Raw genomic sequence first — 19,600 nt, 5'->3', positions numbered from 1 at the left:
TAAATGATTTCAAAGGTGGACGGCCGAGTCCGGGTGAAATTGTTTTACCTCGTTCTTTTTGTGTCAGCACATTCCCAGTGGCCTTCCTTGTATCTTAACTGATACGAGATTTATTGAACAGTTCAGTCGCAGAATTCATTTTTGAGTCACAGTGGCTGTGAAATATTAGTTATGTATGCCTCGGCCTGTCCACTGTTTCATTATGTTCAATAAAAACCATAATCAATCACATTGTTCCTCCATTTATGCAGCCTCTTAATTGCAACACGGGAGATCTGACTTGTCTACAGTGGTATGAATGAAAAAGCAGTTCTTTCTCAGTGCTGCATTTCAGGGATTTTTATTTGAATATTTCATCCTGTGCAGATGAGGTCTTGTCCACGGTGTTCAACGTTAAGAAGTTGAATGTAACATAATGTTACTGGGTTTGACAAGAAGCTGTTAGTTCATATCTCACAGTGATAAGATGAGATAAGCAGTCATGACACATTCCCTCTGAACACAACTTTTGCAGTGAACTAGAAAATGAGTGCAAATGGTTCTTTACCAAATGTCCAATAAATTGTACAGTGACCCCTGGTGGGCACAAACAAGCACATTTTAGACTCTTGAAATACCCTCCCCTCCCCTATATGTTTGTGCAAGAGTCATAGTGCCTGCCTATATATGTATACTCACATGAAAGTTTTTAAAATATCTGTACTACATGTGAGAACTTTAATGCACTGAATAAGACCTTGGTGGTTCAGACTGACTAATAATTACAGTGCAGTGTGCGTGCGGAGTGTACAGTTCAAGTTTCTGAACATCTGCATGTTTAAACACACATACACACAGCCCCACACTTTCTCATTCATTCACAGTTTCTGCTGGTTGATCACACACACACAAAAAGCACACACAGACACATTTGTATTTGTGTATGCAAACAGACCTGAAAGTAGGACCAGTACAACAAGCTATAAAAGCCAAAGGTACATATGAAAGTTACACACAGACACTCACTGTGGTATCAGTGATGTGCAGCATGGAGAGAAAATTGTGACATGCATTTGAAATTCTCCTTGAGTAAATTCATAAATATTAACACCAAAGTCCACATTGTGCAGAATGATGCTAAAAATTTGCTACTGCCACAGTCCTGAAAGGTTTTAATTCAAAGGTCCTGAAAGACAATAATTTAAATAAAATAATTTATATTTTTCATGTGAACTCAGAAAGTAGAAATGTAATTCCATTGTATTTAATAATGCTTTTCTTAATTAAAACTAGTGGTGGCAGTAACCAAAGTAAAAAAAATGGTGGTGTAAGGATGAATGCAGTAAAAAGCTCTCCAAAGAGGGACAGACTGTGAGTGTGAAAACAAAAAAACAAAGGACCATAAAACAAGCGGCAGTGAAGCCCACCACCTCAGTGTGTTTGGGGGTTGTAGTGAGATACAGTAGAAACATGATCCTGTATTTTCCACTCTCTGACCACTGATCCAAAACATTAGAAAGCAGAAACAGGGGTTTTGGTCAGAGCATTCCTGAGTTTTACAAATGTGTCGAGTAATTGCCAACTGTCTTGTTAAATTTAACGATTCAACACCCTGTTAAACATGACAAATAGCCACATTTCTGGTAGCAGGGCAGCAGGCTGTGGGCAAAGTGCATCAGCAGAGCTCTGTAATTATCTGTTTACACTCAGATGACACATCACTCACTGAATGTGACAGTAAATAACATTTCAAATGAAAAAAGGAAGCAAAGAAAAACCAAAATCGATGATTTATTTTCTCTCTCCGTAGGGATCAAGTCATCATGACAAACATTTACAAGAATTGTAACAGGGACAATACTGGGAGGAGGATTTAAAATCTCCTTTGTACAAGAGAACAGATTTCAGCCTGTACTTCTCCGTGTTTCATTGACTAATCCAGAGGCACTCTAATACAATGCGATACAGCAATCTCTTGATTAAGATGGAGGAAAATAATACTAACACTGGACAGGATGAGTGAAACAAAGGGACCATCTGCTCAATACACCGTGTACTGTTAATGCATGTGCTCCCCAACACAACAGGAGGACCAAACACAGCACAGGGAAGAGTACAAAACTATAAAAATCAATGCACTGTTGGGACAAATTCTGAGGGAGAAAGAATGGAAGTGCAGATTTTAAATCATTATTTTCCAACTGCATGTCCGATGACGCGTCATTTAAATGTCATCTTGATTGGCAAAAACCACACTGCAACAAAGCACAGCAGCTGTTGTTACTGGATGAATACTCAGGATGCATTAGTATCTAAAATCCTGACTTTCTCTTGCGCTCAAGTGCAATAATCAGTCCTAACTCTGGCATCATGTACATTGTAACTATATGGCTTACAAGGTAAACAGGTCCATACAAACTAGAAAGGTACATAGACATCTTTCAATAATCAAAACTATGGTACAGCAATATATTGGCAAAAAAAACCTAAAAGAGCTAAGTAACTTTATGTAAACAATGGTATACCACTGTACAGCTTATCCTAACATGGTATTTACAAGTCAAGTTCTTTTACTAGCTAGTTCCCATGTACAGAGGGTTACATGTAGAGAAAAAACACAGGGTGATGACGTACACTGTACGTTAGGCAATTTCAACCATCCCATCTACTTGCAAAGAACTGGATTCAAAGAGAGGAAACCCAACAAACAGCATTTAAATGTAGAGACTTGTTGAATTACCCAATGCCCTCCTCCTCCTGTTACATGTAGAGTTATTTAAAAAGTCATACATAAGGCAAGGATAGTTAAGGAAGGTGGAGGCATCACATTCTTTGCAAGGGATTACTGATATAATAGATGGGATACAGGTTGATGGTTCTTTGGGGTAAATGCACTTTTCGAGAGTTTCACTTGTTTGCCACATGTAACAAAAACACGTCAGAGTGCAACAAAGGGGACACGTCTGGTTCTGTCGGGGAAAATGTGCAAATTCTGCTCTAAAGCAAAGTGACAGTGTTGCAAATTCTAATGTACAAGGTACTGGGAGATGTACAGGTCGCCACGATAGACGCCGGTGCAGACCCTTATTTTCAACATACTGTATATACAAGGCACTAAGGATAAGATTCAAGGGCCAACGTGTCCAGTCTGCCAACAGCCTCCTCAGTCCGGTCGGAGTATAGGATATTTGGGTAAGAATTCTATAAGAATCACCTGCAGAGAGAAAGAAATAAGACAAAACTCAGTACCACTGCAAGATGTTTAAGCATAAATGTGTTAACTAGCAACAAAACTACTATCAATTAATTCAATCAATTAATAAAGAGACATATCAACAAACGTTTATTAAATGGCAGTTTTCTATGAAGAACTTTTGGTATTAATTAATTAATTATTAATTTTGGCTATCTCTGGCACATTTACATTGATGTTAAAACTGACATGTTAATTAATGTGCACTGTCCCTGTTCAATAAATAGATGAATTGGAAAAAATAAAATAAAAATTGTTTACCACAAAAATATTCAATCTTGCGATATGATTTCTGCTTAAAGTGAGCGCAGCATTATTACCCGTATAATTACTTCTGTTTAGGCACTGGCAGGAACTCAAGCAGAACATTATAATTAAAGTTATTAGAGTTTAGTTCATGAGCAGGTGCTGATTTACCCTGACATCTCCTCTAGCGATCAACTGTTTGAAGCCAATGCTCCATTTAAATGCAGGTAAATGTTTATGGGCTCTTGGAAAATACAATGGGTATTTTATTATGTTTTCTTTTTATGGAGACAAAGATAATCTGCAGATTAATAGGTAATGGAAAACAATCGCTCTTGACGTAACAATGAAGTTATGCAACAGTCCTTTATAGCTGTTTTGTTATAGGTACTTACATATTCCATCATATTACTGCTTTCACATTTTCTTTTACTGAGTTTCCAGTGCAGGCCCAGCTGATGAGAGAAGAAAAGACACAGACACAATGAATGAACACCTCTCTCACTCTCAAACACACACATGCACAAGCACACATACATACACACACACAAAGGAAAATCTGTCTGAAATCTCCCCTTCAGTGTCAGGGGAATTTGAGAGCAGGGCTGTCTGGTCTCGCTGGGGTCAAACGGTGGCCAGACACCCTGAAGAGCTTCCTTTATGCCTTTGCACAGCTACTTGCTCTAATTTGTTGCTGCGAGACAAAACAAAATTAACACGGCATTTTAGTGCTGACCTCACTGTCCCCTCGGACCCCGTGCACCAAATGTGAGGCAAACAGCTTTGAGGGACTTGTGCTATGGCTTAGGACGGAGTTCTTGGAGCAGATTAATGGTCATTATCCATCATGATAATACTCAATTTACACTGCACACTGACACAGACAATTAAGCACTTTCACACAGGTGCTAATGTGCAATTTGCTGTCTTCCTCTTACCTTGTGGTATAATCGGTTATTTTCCCACTCTAACAACTTCTGAATAGACCGTCTTGTCTGTTGGGAACAGAAAACAATTGCATGTACATTAACGCAAGCAGAAGAATACTTATTACTCTATTTTACACTTTAACACATAACAGTAAACACCCACAGTGTTAGGATTTATGGACTGAACTCCCAATTTACCAGCTAGTAATTTCCACTTTGTTGTCAGTAATTCTGAGTGGTAACACCACCTTTAAATGACACACCCTTGAGCTGGGAAGGAGAGGAGCTGTGCAGTGCAATGTGTCATTTCTGCACAGAGCCACTAATTGAACACGACTTGTTATTACCCTCTACACTTAGGCCAATCGGGCTGAATTGCTAAAACAGCCCCGGAGTAATCAGCACTGATGTAAGGGAGAGTTTAAAGGTCTAACTTGTGTGGCGGTCAGTCTGGGACTTACTCTCTTGTTGAGGCAGATAACAGGCCATAGACTGCAGCCGACTGTACAGCAACAACACAGGCAGCCGCAAAGAAGCCACTTCACATTCACAGGCAAGTTCTTCTTCAAACAGGCATTCACCCTGCTGATGCTGGTTTTGAATTCCTCTGGTGCTACCTATAAAAAGAAAGAGATGTGATGGATATGTGCACCAAAATAAATGAGAAATTCTCAGAGACCATTTTTCTTGGTCAGAAAATTTAAAGATTAAGTAAAACGCTTTGAACAAAAGGGGGTGAGATATTTCAAGTGTTATTTGGTGGTGCTGACATGAAAAGATTCCTAATTGCTCAAAAGAAACCTGTGCACAAAGATCAAAGAGCTTTAGAAAACCAACAGGTAGATGTTTGTAGATGTCGTCCAGAGATGAGATGACATCTCCAAATACTACGGCTCTGACTTGCTAACCAAGCTCTAGACTGTTCAAGGCAAGGACAGACTCAAAGGAGAGATAAGCTTAGTGCCTGTGGCAGCGCCGACCAAACAACTTGAATGGATGCTCATTCCTGGCTGAGTCTGTACGCCATAAAACAGGGGTCGTAATCTTTTATGACAGGATGCAAAGGTCTCTTTGCAAACAGCCAAAGACCTCAGAATAAAGCCCAGCAGGGCCTGATCTGCACCCTTCAATCATCATAATTGTGACCTCATCCATCACGTCACCCTGGGTCACAATACTGAAGGTACTTTTTATTGCCCCACACTTCCCTCGGCCTGCTCTTACCCCTGCAGCCTTTTTGTGTTTCTGTGTCTGACCCAGGAAGCTTTCCTTTCTTGTCTACGGCAGAGTCTTCATTTCATTATTTTATCACCTGGAGTCGGACCCCTCCAAAACACTGGGGTCCCCGTCAACTGAGCCCCATAGACGGCTTACTCATTTACAGAGCTGGACAGCAGCACATTCAGCCTCTTTTCTATACACTGTGGTGCGTTAGTTGAAATGCATCGCCATCACATCAAAACAACTTGGAGAGGTCTGAATAGGGTGGTTTGGGGAAGTTGGAGCTGTTAAAGACCCAAAAGAACAATAGAATCACTGTGGTTTTAATTGCTTACTTCTTCCCACTTGGAATTGAACAGAGAGCAGCCGGCAAGACTAAAGGCAAGAAAACTAAAAAAGCAACTGTACCTTTCCCGTGAGAACAGAGGGAAATTCTGTGTCAAATCTGTTGCTCAGTCCAAACCTGAGAAAAACAGAACAAAACAGAAGCCAAATGTGATTACTGATAAGGTAACATTACATGAGAAGACATAACATACTTATTCATAAATGATTTATTCAGCACTGATCTACAGTTAAGGGCACATTTAATCACACTTGACTGCAAAACGATGGAGACAACAAAGACTTTCTTCAACTGAGGTCCTTCATGCAAGTCCAGGTGACTAAGTCACATTAGAATACCAAAGCAGTACAATAATTAATTATCATCAATATGATTATTATCAATAAAAATCACTTCAAGTAAAACATCCAAAAAAATAATTAGAAGCAATCGTAAACAGGATGATAAGCTTACACTTCACTACACACTCAGGGTTTCCAATAGACCATTGGTGCCATTATTTTACTGCGGTGTCCAATTTTTGCTGAAGTGAACTGGACACTCCAGACTTCATGTGATGTTCACATGGCTATTGTGTGATCACTCCCAGTAAATTAAATCCAGGAGCATGTTATCCTCACAGTTAGCCTATATCATCAGTCAACAAGCAGTTAATGTGTGCTCTTTTGTCACAGTTTATCTGCAGAGCTGTGCAATTGTTTTAGTGGCTTAAGATGTTTAAATTTTATCCAAAACAAAATAATACCCATACTAGAACGCTACTAAGCACTGTACAAAACATACACATGTGTTCATACCCTCACATTCACCTATGCCCATTAGAAATCTAAAATGCCAGAATTATTCTAGATTGTCATGTCAGCTTTTCAACACCCAGGGTTTCATGTGGTATAGCCTATTGATAATTTCTCTGCATTGGGCACATTGGCAATGCTGAATTTGACAGTAGTGGCTTATGGAGCAAAATTTGTCCCTTGATAATAATATTATTTTCCTGTATTTATCTTTACTTAGAAATTGCTCATGTTCATATAATTTGTCAATCCATGTTAAATGATAAAAATACACAGATACGTTAACAACTGTGTGATTTTGATAGCCTTTCCTTACTGCATCCACGACAGCTGTCAAACAGATGTGAGAAGTTAAGTACAGAGTGGAATGTTTCCATTTTTTTTTTTTTTTTTTAGAAATATGGAGAAATAGTGAGTACAGAGTAACAAGTACAAGTACTTTAAATGTGTACTACTTCAGCATAGCACATGTCTAAATGTGCTTGGACACTGTACATCACCGTTTAATAATCTGTTACAGACATTAACACTGGTGATAACGTGAATCACAGACTTGTAGCTAACGGTACATCCACATTTAACTTGCCTATCAGTGCCTTTCGGTTGCTAGACAACGCGGCTGTGGTTACCATGGGGATACGAAACTGTACAGTTTGTCATGTAACAATCATTCGATCGAAGGCAAACCGTTTATCCCCATGTCACAACAACACAGCCGTGGCCGTCAGTTGTTGTGATTTGCGTTAGCTCACAGGCTAGCCTCGGCTAAACAGGGCTAAGCATAACAAAGCGACACTCGGACAGACAGCAGCGACAAACACGGCCCTGCTTACACTGTTATGTGCCCGGCCCCTCGCATAACCACGGGCTCCGGGCAGTATCTGGGCAAGTGTTCCTCGCTCACTACGTGCTCATCCTCTTCGTCTTCTAACTCATAAATGGTATCAAAGTCCGCCATGTTGGGTAGTAAGACGCTCATGACGTTTCTCACGGGGCCGCGCACGGAGAACCGAGCAGGGACGGGAGCGAGGACGGAGCAGCCCTTCATAAACAGCGACCATCGCCCCTGTGTGTTCACACAGAAGTAGGCAAATCTCGCCCAATTAGTTAGTGAATCTGGCAGAAAATTGCCTCGTTACCTTTTTTTCCACACAGTCTTTAAATGGTAAAGTCTGTCTGCTCTCAGCATTTGGGATAATAGTCAGGTAAGTTGAGAAGTAGTCTGAAAAGTTGTACCACCTTGCACAATTAAGCTAGCATGTCACATATAAACCAATTAGCCTACTTTTGGCTAAAATATATTACGGTCTGTGCTGTTTTTCGGTTGGAATTTGACTTTCCACTACTACTTGTACAGACCGCCTCTATGAAACATTACAACCTACTGAATGTAGGCCATGTAAACAATAAACCTAACTTAGGTAACAAAAAGAAGTTAGGGTTTTATGGCCGTGTGTTTGTGGACTCAACAGCTGGCTGTGCAAAGCGTGACAACATAACACCTACTACACCAGAGTTTCTTTTCCGTATTTTTGCATCTTGAATGTGATTCCTGTTTGTGCATTGAAAAAACTTGGGATAGAGTTGTTGTTTTTTTTAAATTATTCCAGTTAGAAATGAGATGCATTAAATTGATCACATGGCCTTAGTATAAAATATAATAATATATTGCTCTGGAATCACCTATAATAACAGTGAGGTGATAGTGACTGATTACCAACTGTCTAAAATGTGTTATGGTGCTTAAATTAATTTCCCTGAGATGGACATCCTGAGCTGCTTCACTTGTTATGCACCCAAATTGCTTTGTTTATAGCCTACCAAACTGCATGCAAATGAAACCCAAACTTTACATTGGCAAAAAAAAAGAAGAGAAATTGGGAAAAATTGGAAAATGACAGGTATACTGCAAAAAAAGCATTTTATTTACATTATGAAAGTTGCCATCAAACGACCGCTATACCCGTATCGTTACCAGCTGCTGGATTGTGCTGAAAAAAACGTGTGAAAATGATTTGTCAAGTCAAAAGCACTTCGTCCGGTGTGTGACATGAGCTGCATACAATCCAGTTTAAAGCTGCCTTTGAAAGGTCCCTGAATTCTCATTTTTTATTCACAAACACATACACTTCATCGCATACAAAAAAGGATATTTATATCTTATTAACTCACAAACAATTTAAAGCTTTTTAAGTTTGAAACACGTCGATTTTTTCGTTTTTTTTCATCCCCACGTTATTAGAACTATTCTATAAAAAGCAATATTTCAAGAGCCTCCGGCATTTCGTTGCTATGAATCAAACGTTTATCCACAGCGTTGTGCTTCAGGACGTGAGTTCAGATCCTCTGGCTGCCTATCAAGTGTCCTGTCAGCGTGTAGGAGTGCTCAGTTATGTTACATTGTCCAGAGGGTGAACTGTTTTACTGAGTCACAGTCACTTGTTGTATATTCCTGATAGATGGCAAGGTGTTCATTCCCTGAGGAGGGTACAGAGAGCCGTGGATGTCTGAGGGACTGAGGGACCCGGGCACCGGCAGAGGGCTTACTGAACCCGGGTCACTGTGCACAGACCCGCTGCTGCCGTCAGACTGACCCATCTTCTTCTTGATCAGTTTTCTCTCCTTGGCTCTGCGGTTCTGAAACCAGATTTTCACCTGAAAAGGAAAAAAAGAAAGAAAAAAATTAGTTACATAATGTTTAGGGATATGTGCCACCTCATTTTAAAATCAGACTAAACTAATTCCTGAAAAATAGATCAGTTGGAAATAAAATTAATTCATAATGACAAAACGAAGGTTGCCAATACATTGTGATTTTTAAAAATGCATATAATACACATACATGGGCTTGTATTGAAAACTATCAAATGACAGTAATGAATATATACTTTTTTTTTCAAGCTACAGAGTTTAATCTGCTTTTCCCCACAATGAGTAATGAGTAACAGAAATTAAACAACAAATAATAACAATAAAGAATTTAACATACAGGGTATTTTAGGTCTAAGCAATCCTCCATAAATGAGATAAAATGAAAACTATTTCATTCATATAAAATAAATTGGCTATTAGCCTAACAGTTTTTTAGGGCAAATAGTAGCTCATGAATCATAAATGACAATAATTTAGGCTAAGTGTACCAAAATGAATACATTTCAACAATTTGTTACTTTTAGTGTGATTTGCAAATAATACAAAATTGAAAGCTTCCTTCTGCACCATGGAGAAATATACTTTGAAAGTTTAGGAAAATTACTAATGAAATATTTTACCTTATTGGGATTTAGCCAAATTATTGAACATAGAAAATTAGTTCATGAAATAAAATAACCACAGACAATCTATCAGAGGTTAAGCCCCGTCTTTAAATAAATGGAGTATTTGTTAATACATTGAGTATTTGTATGATGGTGTTTTCTATAGGCATCATTTTGTACATATGTTAGGCTATATTACGCATGTGAAAACGGGCCTATGTCTCTGTGTGGCTCTTGTGTGTGATTTATTAAGTGCATCCGCCTGTGACTATATTTCATGATACATACCTGTCTTTCCGACAGACCGAGGTTGACAGCCAGTTCAGATTTCCTCCTGATGGTGATGTATCTGTTGAAATGAAACTCCTTCTCCAGCTCCAGTCTCTGATGGTCTGTGTAAACTACCCTGTATTTCTCCTTCGTTCTCGTTTTACCTGAGAAGGTGACAAAAACACGAGAGAGAGAAAACACAACATAAATATTTTCTGCTTGTCCGTTTTTAGGAACATCTGCCAGCAGCCAAGTGGCTCAACTGGAACATTTCGTCAGAGGAGGCTGCATGCCAGGACCGGCCTAATCTGCACATAGCATCTTTTTTTAGCTGTGTTTTAAATCCACATCTCTTTGTTTTATCTGCAGATAGGCAAATTGGGCTGTTTGATCTTTCTTTGATGACAACTGACTTTCAAACAGTCGCGATTCAGATCCTCCACTGACAAGTAAAAAAAAAAAGAGAGAGAGAGAGAGAGAGAAACAAACACCCCCTGACAGCGTGTAGCTTGTATCACATCTGTTAGACCATGGTTCACAATTGTATAGGCCTGTATAAAGAGTGCGTGTCTAGAATAGCTAATGCAAAAAATAATGCTAGAATATATTACAAATATTTGACAATGGCATCATTTCGAAAAAAAAGAGAGAAGAAAATAGTGACAGGCACTCATTTCCCCACAGCAAAGAATAGCCTGAATTAATTTCAATGAATGTTTAACAGTGCAAAATAGGCAGATTGTTTTATTATTTGGCAATTAATTACATAATCCTCGATTTAAAACTGTAGCCTGGACGGTTCTGTTCAGGCACAGTATAGGTGTAACTCCACGTTTGAGACACGAGCTGTGAAAAAGCCCACTCTTTCCGGCAATATAACTCTTCGGAGAGGAAGAGAGGTTGGTGCATATCAAAGTGAAGAGGTGTTAAAAAGCAAAGGCCACCGCCTGGATATGACGGATAACACTCAAAACACCAAACAATGTGACAGGAAAGTCGAGCTCACATCTCTAGGAATAATGACATTAACATCACAACTGGGCCTGGCGCCGATTCCTCGCACCTTTCCTTTCTTTTTATTTTATTTCCACCACAGTAGAGAATACAGTAGACTGAGCTCCCAGTCCACTTCAGCCATCACAATTATGAGATATGGACATATTTAACTTATATCTAGTGCTAGTCTGATCCGGTTTTTAATTATTATTCTCATTATTTTAAGCAGACCTGATCAATTACAACCTATTAATGATATTCTATTAATTCTTATTTCACTCCTGTATGGGAGCAGGCCGCTTGAGGCAAGTGTCACAGGCCCAGTTTCCATCTGTTCTTTTGGTTTCAAACGAATTTTTACGCACTTTTATTTTCTCAATCTCTTATTTAAGAAACTTAATTTCTTATTATAGGAGCTTATTGATCCTCAGCCCATGATTGTTGTTTTTCTAGCAGTTCCACGTCACTTTGAATAAAATACACCAACTTGTGTAATTACAATGAAACGCGTAATATTCGTTAGGACCAAACTCTTATACGCGTAAAAACCTCAAGTTTTTCATGCAACGCCCATCGAATGTATAGCTAATTTTGGATCAACGATGCACTCACCTGTGGAAGATGATTGTGCAGTTTTGCTCATCCACTGGTATGAATTGCGCCTTTCTCTGTCTGGAGAGAGTTGTGCAACGTTTACGTTCTCCGGCGGCGGCTGTAACACCGCAGATCCTGGAGGATGCATGTGAGTGTACTCAGAGGAGCAGTAAGGAACTTGTCCAGGAGAGGAGTTGTTCATGGGTGTAGGAATTGTGTTAGGTGGTCCCAGACTATATGCGCCCCAGTCCTCTCGTGGGGCGCCGTATGTAGGTCCCCAACTCCCCGTGGACTGTGCGTGCGTATCCATGTTTGGCACATGATGGTATCCAGTAAAGTCGGGGTACTGTGGTGTAGAAACAAAGTTCTGTGGAGGCAGGTTGATGCTTGATCTTCTCACTGGCCCTTGGTGATACATGCCGCTTTCTTTATCCAGTAGGTATCCCACATACATGATTTGGATAAAAAAAACAAAAAACAATTAAATATAGTAAAAACAACAGCAAAAGCGGGGGGATGTTGCCTGTTTTAGGGCGACATTGCTGCCCTGAAACTGATGGGGGAAAAAAAAAAACCACAATCCTGCTTTTTATAGTCCAGAGAGATTCCCCAAGTGTGAAATGCGACGTAGTTCCAGTCTGTCTCCAGTCTCACATGATGTGTCTCTGTTGACAAGATGGTAAAGGTATACTTAGGCCGGTCTGACGTCAGCCAACCCCTCAACTCTTGGAGATTTGCATCCAAATGAGAGTGACCGGTGCTGCCGGCCCAGCTGTCCCCTCGCGCCCCGTCCCGTGCAGCGCGTCATCACCTGACAGTCGGCCTATCCCGACCAGGAGCTCTCCCCTCCATGAATACATTAACGCCGCGGCCTATCAGCTGCACGCGCTGCGCGAAACCGCCGAAGCAACACGCGCACATATGCATTACGCCAAAAAGAGGCTTGTGCGTAATTACGCACAGATATGTTTCCTTATACTGGATTTGATACACTTTCTCGTGGCAGTTAACTTGGTGTGAGTCTGTATCATAAAACAGTTCTGTAGTTTTGTCCTCCCCAACTTTTAAAGGTGCATCATGTTTGAGAAACCTGTCTGGGAATTCATCTGTTTCCAACCACGCTTCACGCCCAATGCCGACTTATTTCAGATATTCACTTGCAAACGAGGTGCAAAGTATGAGAGACTTCTCCTAGAGGCGAAGCCGGACCTTTAGTATTCCGTGTTCACACCTCAAGGTCGCACTTCACAGCTAATTCCGGTTACAAGGAAACTCCAACAACCCCCCCTGTGACAAACAGCGGCCTGCCACACATCAGTCAACCCGCTGTCTCCTGCAATTTACACTCCGCTTAAGTTTTCTTTTACTTTTCTGCGCATTGCTCATGTCAGTGTGCGTCATGGGTCTCGTCGAAATTGGCACCATTTAAGATCTGAGTTTGAAATTTGACATTTGCACACAGTCAGCCAGAGCCTTGAAGTTTATATAGGATACTGCCTTATATAGGCCAAACAGGCTGATTCAGTGCAATCTCACTGAGCAATTTAAAAATGTCAGACGTGTTTAACGATATTTTTCAATGCATGCTTATTTAAAAACACACAAACCGAGATCCAATTCCGTGCTACCTTGTGTGCATCATTACAGTTAAATAAATCCGTGCATAATTAGACAGATACAACAGATACTGATGATTATTTCTCATGGTTCTCCTGCAGGTGGGAGGCCCTGTTTAGCAGAGCTGTCTAATTGGCTTGTCTAAAAGTGCGCAGCAGAGTCATAAACGCTGATGAGGTTTCTCTGAAGCGTCTGTTTATCGACCAGAAAATATTTATGAGACAATGTAATGATGTAGGTGACCTCTGACAGGCCAGGCCAGACACTTGATTTGGGGACAGTTTAGCAGCCTGTCAATGAGCTGCCTATTGGAGACCCAATCAAGTATGACACGTTTTCTCTTGTTTTTTTTTCTCCCCACAATCACTAACAAGACAACAGGAATCTCTTGTATAACAATTTTCTCTCAATAAACTATAGATTTATGTCTCAAAGCATCACCATTTAAAAATTTGTTGTTGTTTTTTGTTGGGTTTTTTATTTTTAGTTTTATTTTGGGGCTACATTTAGTGTCTAAACCCATTTTTATTTTCTAATAGTTCCCAGTCAGTTGCCGTCCCCTTCAGACTTGGCTGCATCTCTGTGCTGAGTTTGCACTGAGCTAACTTTTTGTCCTGTGATCTCCTCAGAGTGAAGACTGAGGAGTCAGACTGACTGCTGCCCTCCCGTGGATGTCTACACAACTACAGCCGCTGCAAACTGGTGCACGCAACCACACACACTCATCAGATTATTTACCTCCAGAGGGCAGCCTCTACCTACTGATGATAGCCTACTACTCTGGATGATGTCAGAGAGTTTTAACATGCAGGTCAGCTGGTTGCAGATGACAAGTTACTGTAAAAATCCTTCTGACATCTATGATAATATTTACTTTACTGGTCTTTTAAACATTTCATTAGACATGTTTTATCCTGCATTTCAACTTTTTTCTATCACTTAACTTTATTGAATTGTGAACTTTTGACATAATCTTTCTGGAGTTTCTGGATATATCTCATGATTCCCCCTTGAAACAACCCTCCCACCCTCCCAGCACCCCACCTTGATCTAGTCGCCATCGGCTTCCGTAACAAAAATATTAGCTAATGTAATGATAAATTGACAAATTACTTAAACATATATATATGACAGTGTTTATGCATAGCTACTTAAAATTTAAGAAATTAATTCCATATTTTATTCTAAATAAACATGACTTTTTTGTTTGATCAAATGTAAACCTTTGACAGCGCATTGATTTAGAAACCCCAAAATGGTCCGCAACAACCTTTCCAATTTATGTAAAGCAAGAAGATGATTAATCATCTTACTTTCATGAGTTACAAATCCCTTTTTGGGGTTAACTTCCTCACACTGAATTTACTGGACATACAAAGATGTCTGTTAAAGTGACAAAGGGGTTTCTAACACATTATATGAGAAAATGTAATGACTTTTTTTTTTTTCATTTATTTGATTATTTGCAATGGGACTGCATATTCATGAACATACAAAAAGATAATTTGTTGTAAATATGCCAGATGTAGCTCGGGAGCTAATTCCCATCCATAGTCCTACATGTTTAAAGTGTTTATTACCATAATTAACTGTACCTTATAACATTTCCTATGAAGCATGCACTTGTTTAGCCAGAGACGTTATATAAGGACTTTGGTTCAGCTGATGATTCTGCTATGTGACACAGGCCGACATATAGTTTAGTAAAATTGTTGTTTTCTTTTGTTATGTTCTCGTCTCCAGGTTGTTCTCCCCTTTCTTGGCTTTTGACATTTCTTGCAACATCTACACAAGTGATGAGTCGGCTATGTTACGGTAAAAGGTGGCTCGAGGAGGAAATGTTCTATATAACTGTGCCTGAAATGACAAGTTAGCATGACAGGGCAGCTTGATGCGTGACTGACTCTGCAAGGCGCTTTTGTTTTCACATATCACATGCAGATGACTTTGATTTGAGAGCAAGGAGTGCACAGAACATGTGGTAATGTGTCATCGGTGTCTCCCTTCTCCACACTTCAGTTTGCAGCCGCAGTCTATGACATAATCCAGCCAGATATTCAGCAAGAGCAGACCTGTTGAGTTACAGATGAAACTGAGCCCAGTGTAACAGGAATAAAATGTCATCTCCGTCTCAAGTTGGATCTTGCCCTTTTATAACATAGATGAGGTTAAGGGGGAACTCTGACGACGAGGTCATAGTGGCTTTATCTTTATGGTCTCATGTTGGCTTAGTGTGTTCATATCATGCTATTCAAGCAGTGTGTCTGCCACACCCTTTCACAGTAGTCTTTCCTAAACGGCCCCAAAATGTGCTCTGGGTGTGAATTCCCTGGTGGGATGTGCCGCATTTGTGGTCACTAGATGGCGCAATTGAGCTATAGATAGATAGATAGATAGATAGATAGATAGATAGATAGATAGATAGATAGATAGATAGATAGATAGATAGATAGATAGATAGATAGATAGATAGATTTAGATAGAGTTTTTTTTCTCTCTGAGTATGTGTGATGTTGCACAGATGTACAGCTGAAGACCGACAAGGTGTCTGTGAAACTATCCAGGATGTTTTGGGGGGTCATGCTGAGTTTTCTGGCTCAGTCCCAACTGCACTCTAACATGAATCTGACAGAACAATTTATACAAATTGTATAAGCCTTGAAAAAAAACAAAAAAGACCCAGTCCTGGAGAGGCATCAGGCAGGAATTACACTTTATTGTTCTGCTCCTCTGGTCTCAGCAGGATGTGCACCCTGGGGTCCACTTGACCCCGTCCACCATGGTGCACTTGACCCCCTCACAGTTGCTCAGACAGTCGGTGAGTCTGATCCTGTGTTTTCTCGCTCCCTGGAAAAACTGTCCAACACATCATGGATTTTCTGGATGTGAGCGGTCGTTTACATCAACATTTAAGATTTAAGCACCTGTCAGGGTTGTATTTTCAAACTTGATGATGAAGCAAAGTGCACCCAGTTTTAACAGATGTGCAACACTTTGCACATAACATAAAAGATGCTGGTGCTCAAATGTCTCATCTCAGACGGTGAGAAAAGTCGCTCTCTTTTCTCCGAGCTCAGCACAGTGTGCATGTAGTGAATCAGTGAAATCAGTGACAGTCGGCGGTGAAGCAGCCCAAGAATTCAGTTTGTTGCATAACTTCACTGATGTTATTGAAGTGGCCACGGCGCTCCGCAGGAAAGGAGGTAAAACAGGACCATCTGTTACTATTTTTAGAGAAACCGCCTGCACGGCCTGACACACAGGCACCGATCCTAGGGTTTGTCATCCGTAATGTAAAACACATGTAAAGGCAGGATGCTGCAAACACAAGTCATGTACTCTGATTAATTTATTCAGGATGCGACAGAAACAGACGTTGGCAAGATTGTCATAAATGTTTGTGTTTACGAGCTATTACGTGTCGTTTGAGAACAAACATTTTTTCACACTGTGGGAGCAGGGGTGTTGAGGGAATCTGGCTTTTTTTTTTTTGGTGGTGTGTGGGAATCGAACATCATGTGTGGATAAAACATCTACAGAGGAAGTTCGCCTTTTAGATACACCCTATGGTTTTGCACCATAAAGATTCTTAAAGAAAAGAAATCATAAACGCAAACTTTCACAGTCTGTCGGAAACAAAAGAATAATCTGGAGTTTCTTGATGTATTGTAACCCAAACCACTTAGTGCCACTGCAAATTAGTCGTAGTGCAGAAAAGGATGCAACGCAGCCAGACCACCAGAACAGGAGGTTCTGATGTTCCACAGTTGGTCTGGTCTGCTTGAAAGGATTGCACTTCACCAAAAGTATCCACGGAGCATTGGGGAGGGCCCAACAGAAGCCCGGCAGCGACAGAAATGTCACAAAAAAAAGCAAGCATCCGAACTCCAAAGTAACCCCATCGTGTTCACATTAATGACACCGCTGTGGCCGCAGCATTTTTCCCAGGCCTTCCTGGTCTGTGAGCTCTCCACACACTCCTTACCCCCCACCAGAGAGGTACACAATGGGGGCAAGTGGGTGAGCTGGTCCCGCCGCACTTTTGCCTTTGAATGGGCATTGATGAATCTGAAGGCTCCCGAGGGTGCAGGCCCGACATAGTTTAGCTGGCGTTCTCTGGAAACTATTTGAAATCAGTAAAAGCTCTTATCAGATACATGTAGCTCTGTGCAGCTGGCGTCAGCCTCCGTCTACGTATGTGGAAGCAGGAGATGATCAGCAGCACCGAGCTTATCTGATTGTTGTGATTTCTGTTTGTCATCGGCAAACAAACAGGGAAGGGAACACATGCTACGAATAAAGTGAATATATTGCTATTTTCCTCCACTGGTAAGCCAGGCCTGTCAGGTTCAAATCCACACTGACAATACAACCCATGTGATGTTTTTGCACAGTGTTTTAAAGAGATCCAGCAAATGTTCTCGCTAATGCTCAGCACGTGGTTCGGTCAAACACAAACAAATGACTGATCTTAATTTACCAAAGTGAGTTACGGTTCATGAGCTGTTTATTTAGCTGCACCAGCAGCACAGCTCGAAGGCTCGAGATGCCAAGTCTGTTTCTCAACAACCACTGGATGGGTGGAGGTGAAATCTGATTTATGGATGACTCGTGCTCACTTTGGTGCTCTCTTGACCTTTCAACCAGCCCACCGTGAAGATGACTTTTGTAGTTTTGAGGTAAACACCTCAACAACTATTGCAACAACTTACTCATTTCCCATCATCCTCAGCTACTATTTTAGTACTGATTTACATATATTAGCACGCTAACACTCAAAACTAACTAATATTCAGCTCTCTGTGGCTGGTTCCCATTAATAGCACATGTGGCAACAAGCTACATCAACCCGTTGTTGATCTGTTGTTGTTTCCTTTAATCCTTTGACCCACTACTGAGGATCAAAATAGATGGAGGTCTTTATTTAGCTGTGTTGGCAAGGCCTTTTATTAAGGTGGACTGAAGTCAGGTGTTCTGCTGAGCCGGGACAGTATCCGGCTCATTGTTCTGCATTTAGGTGAGAGGCGCGGATGTGGCATACCCACCATTCACCTTCTTGGGAAGGGGTCCCGGGAATAGCATTGTGTGGCCGTTCATATGGAGAAACGGAGAAAGAGAGGGGAGGTGGGGAACCTTTGTGCTGTTTGCTCCCTGGTCTCAAATCGGTGTATGATAGGAATTCAAGCTGCAACAAATTCAGCTGGATTCCGGATGTTTATTTGGCAAAGTTTCAGACGTTCCCCGGATTCATTAACTTAACCTCCATGATTGATGGAGTGTTGTGCAGCCTCTGTTTGCTCAGGGAAGAGGCAGTGGAAGTGAAGTCAAGAACAAGGGGGGTCTCATTTGCAATTGCAATTGCATGCGATTGTTCAAAGGGAAACACACGCAGACTGAACTGTGGGTGTGGTACCTGATACAAACTGGACATTTATCCATATTATACCATCTGCAGTTGGAAAAGGTTAAGAAGTCTGATTCTAGCGTCTAAGGACAGAGGGTGTCAAACTGATTTTTGAGTCTCCTGTGATTTGTGACGCTGGCCTGGATTAAAAGCGGCTGTGGTTTAGGAGGTCGAGCGGTTTCAATCATGAGGCCAGTGGTGCAATTCCCGTCTAGTCCAGTCCACATGTGTCCAGATTGCCGCCTGATGTGTCATAGGTGTGTGACTGTACATTTGTGATAAACAAAGTGCTGTATGAAGTCTCCCGGCGCCTCTGCAGACAGATTAATGCTCCTGTCTCCCATGTTACATTAGTAATACTTCTGATCACAGAACAATGATGGGAAGTTATCAAGGTCACGGCACCGTCATTTATTGTATGCGTGGCTTTTTATTCAATGTCATGCTATGTTTATCTTACCCAGTGTAGTCTATGTGATACTCTGTTTATACCTGTATCACATAGTATACCCACTATAGTCTGAGTATACCTGTGTACCCACCTAAAAACAGTATACCCACTGCAACAAATTGGACTACACCACTGATCTTATCTATTGTTTTATTTGTGAAAAAATATTTATCATAAAGATCAATTAAATCTTTTATGAAATTAGAAATATACAACTAGTAAGGCAGGGTTAATGAAGTAAGT

General features: G+C 40.7%; 2 protein-coding genes across 3 annotated transcripts; both read right to left on the bottom strand.

Annotated features, from left to right (window-relative positions):
- Positions 1 to 1,752: 1,752 nt before the first annotated feature.
- Positions 1,753 to 7,786, bottom strand: chic1 (cysteine-rich hydrophobic domain 1). Of its 2 annotated transcripts, XM_085789550.1 has the most exons (6): positions 7,602 to 7,785; positions 6,037 to 6,091; positions 4,869 to 5,024; positions 4,417 to 4,473; positions 3,874 to 3,933; positions 1,753 to 3,193 (listed from the first exon to the last, which is right to left on the bottom strand). In XM_085789550.1, exons 1-6 carry the CDS (start codon positions 7,745 to 7,747, stop codon positions 3,143 to 3,145), a joined length of 525 nt encoding a protein of 174 aa, XP_085645676.1. In that variant the 5' UTR covers positions 7,748 to 7,785; the 3' UTR covers positions 1,753 to 3,142. The 2 variants fall into 2 exon arrangements, with proteins under 2 accessions (XP_085645676.1, XP_085645677.1); XM_085789551.1 differs by lacking the exons at positions 1,753 to 3,193; positions 3,874 to 3,933 and adding an exon at positions 4,002 to 4,172 and having other exon boundaries at positions 7,602 to 7,786.
- A 1,036-nt stretch (positions 7,787 to 8,822) lies between these two features.
- On the bottom strand, positions 8,823 to 12,387 carry cdx4 (caudal type homeobox 4). Its single transcript, XM_085788712.1, has 3 exons — positions 11,904 to 12,387; positions 10,314 to 10,459; positions 8,823 to 9,423 (listed from the first exon to the last, which is right to left on the bottom strand). The coding sequence occupies exons 1-3, from the start codon at positions 12,337 to 12,339 to the stop codon at positions 9,190 to 9,192; spliced, it is 816 nt and encodes a 271-aa protein (XP_085644838.1). The 5' UTR covers positions 12,340 to 12,387; the 3' UTR covers positions 8,823 to 9,189.
- Between the last annotated feature and the right edge of the window lie 7,213 nt (positions 12,388 to 19,600).

Source organism: Trachurus japonicus, chromosome 10, assembly GCF_045865225.1.
Source record: "Trachurus japonicus isolate A0001 chromosome 10, Traja_1.0".
In the NCBI taxonomy this organism is placed as follows: domain Eukaryota; kingdom Metazoa; phylum Chordata; class Actinopteri; order Carangiformes; family Carangidae; genus Trachurus; species Trachurus japonicus.
Note: the sequence above shows the minus strand (reverse complement) of the source record. Positions and strands in the feature narration are given on the sequence as shown.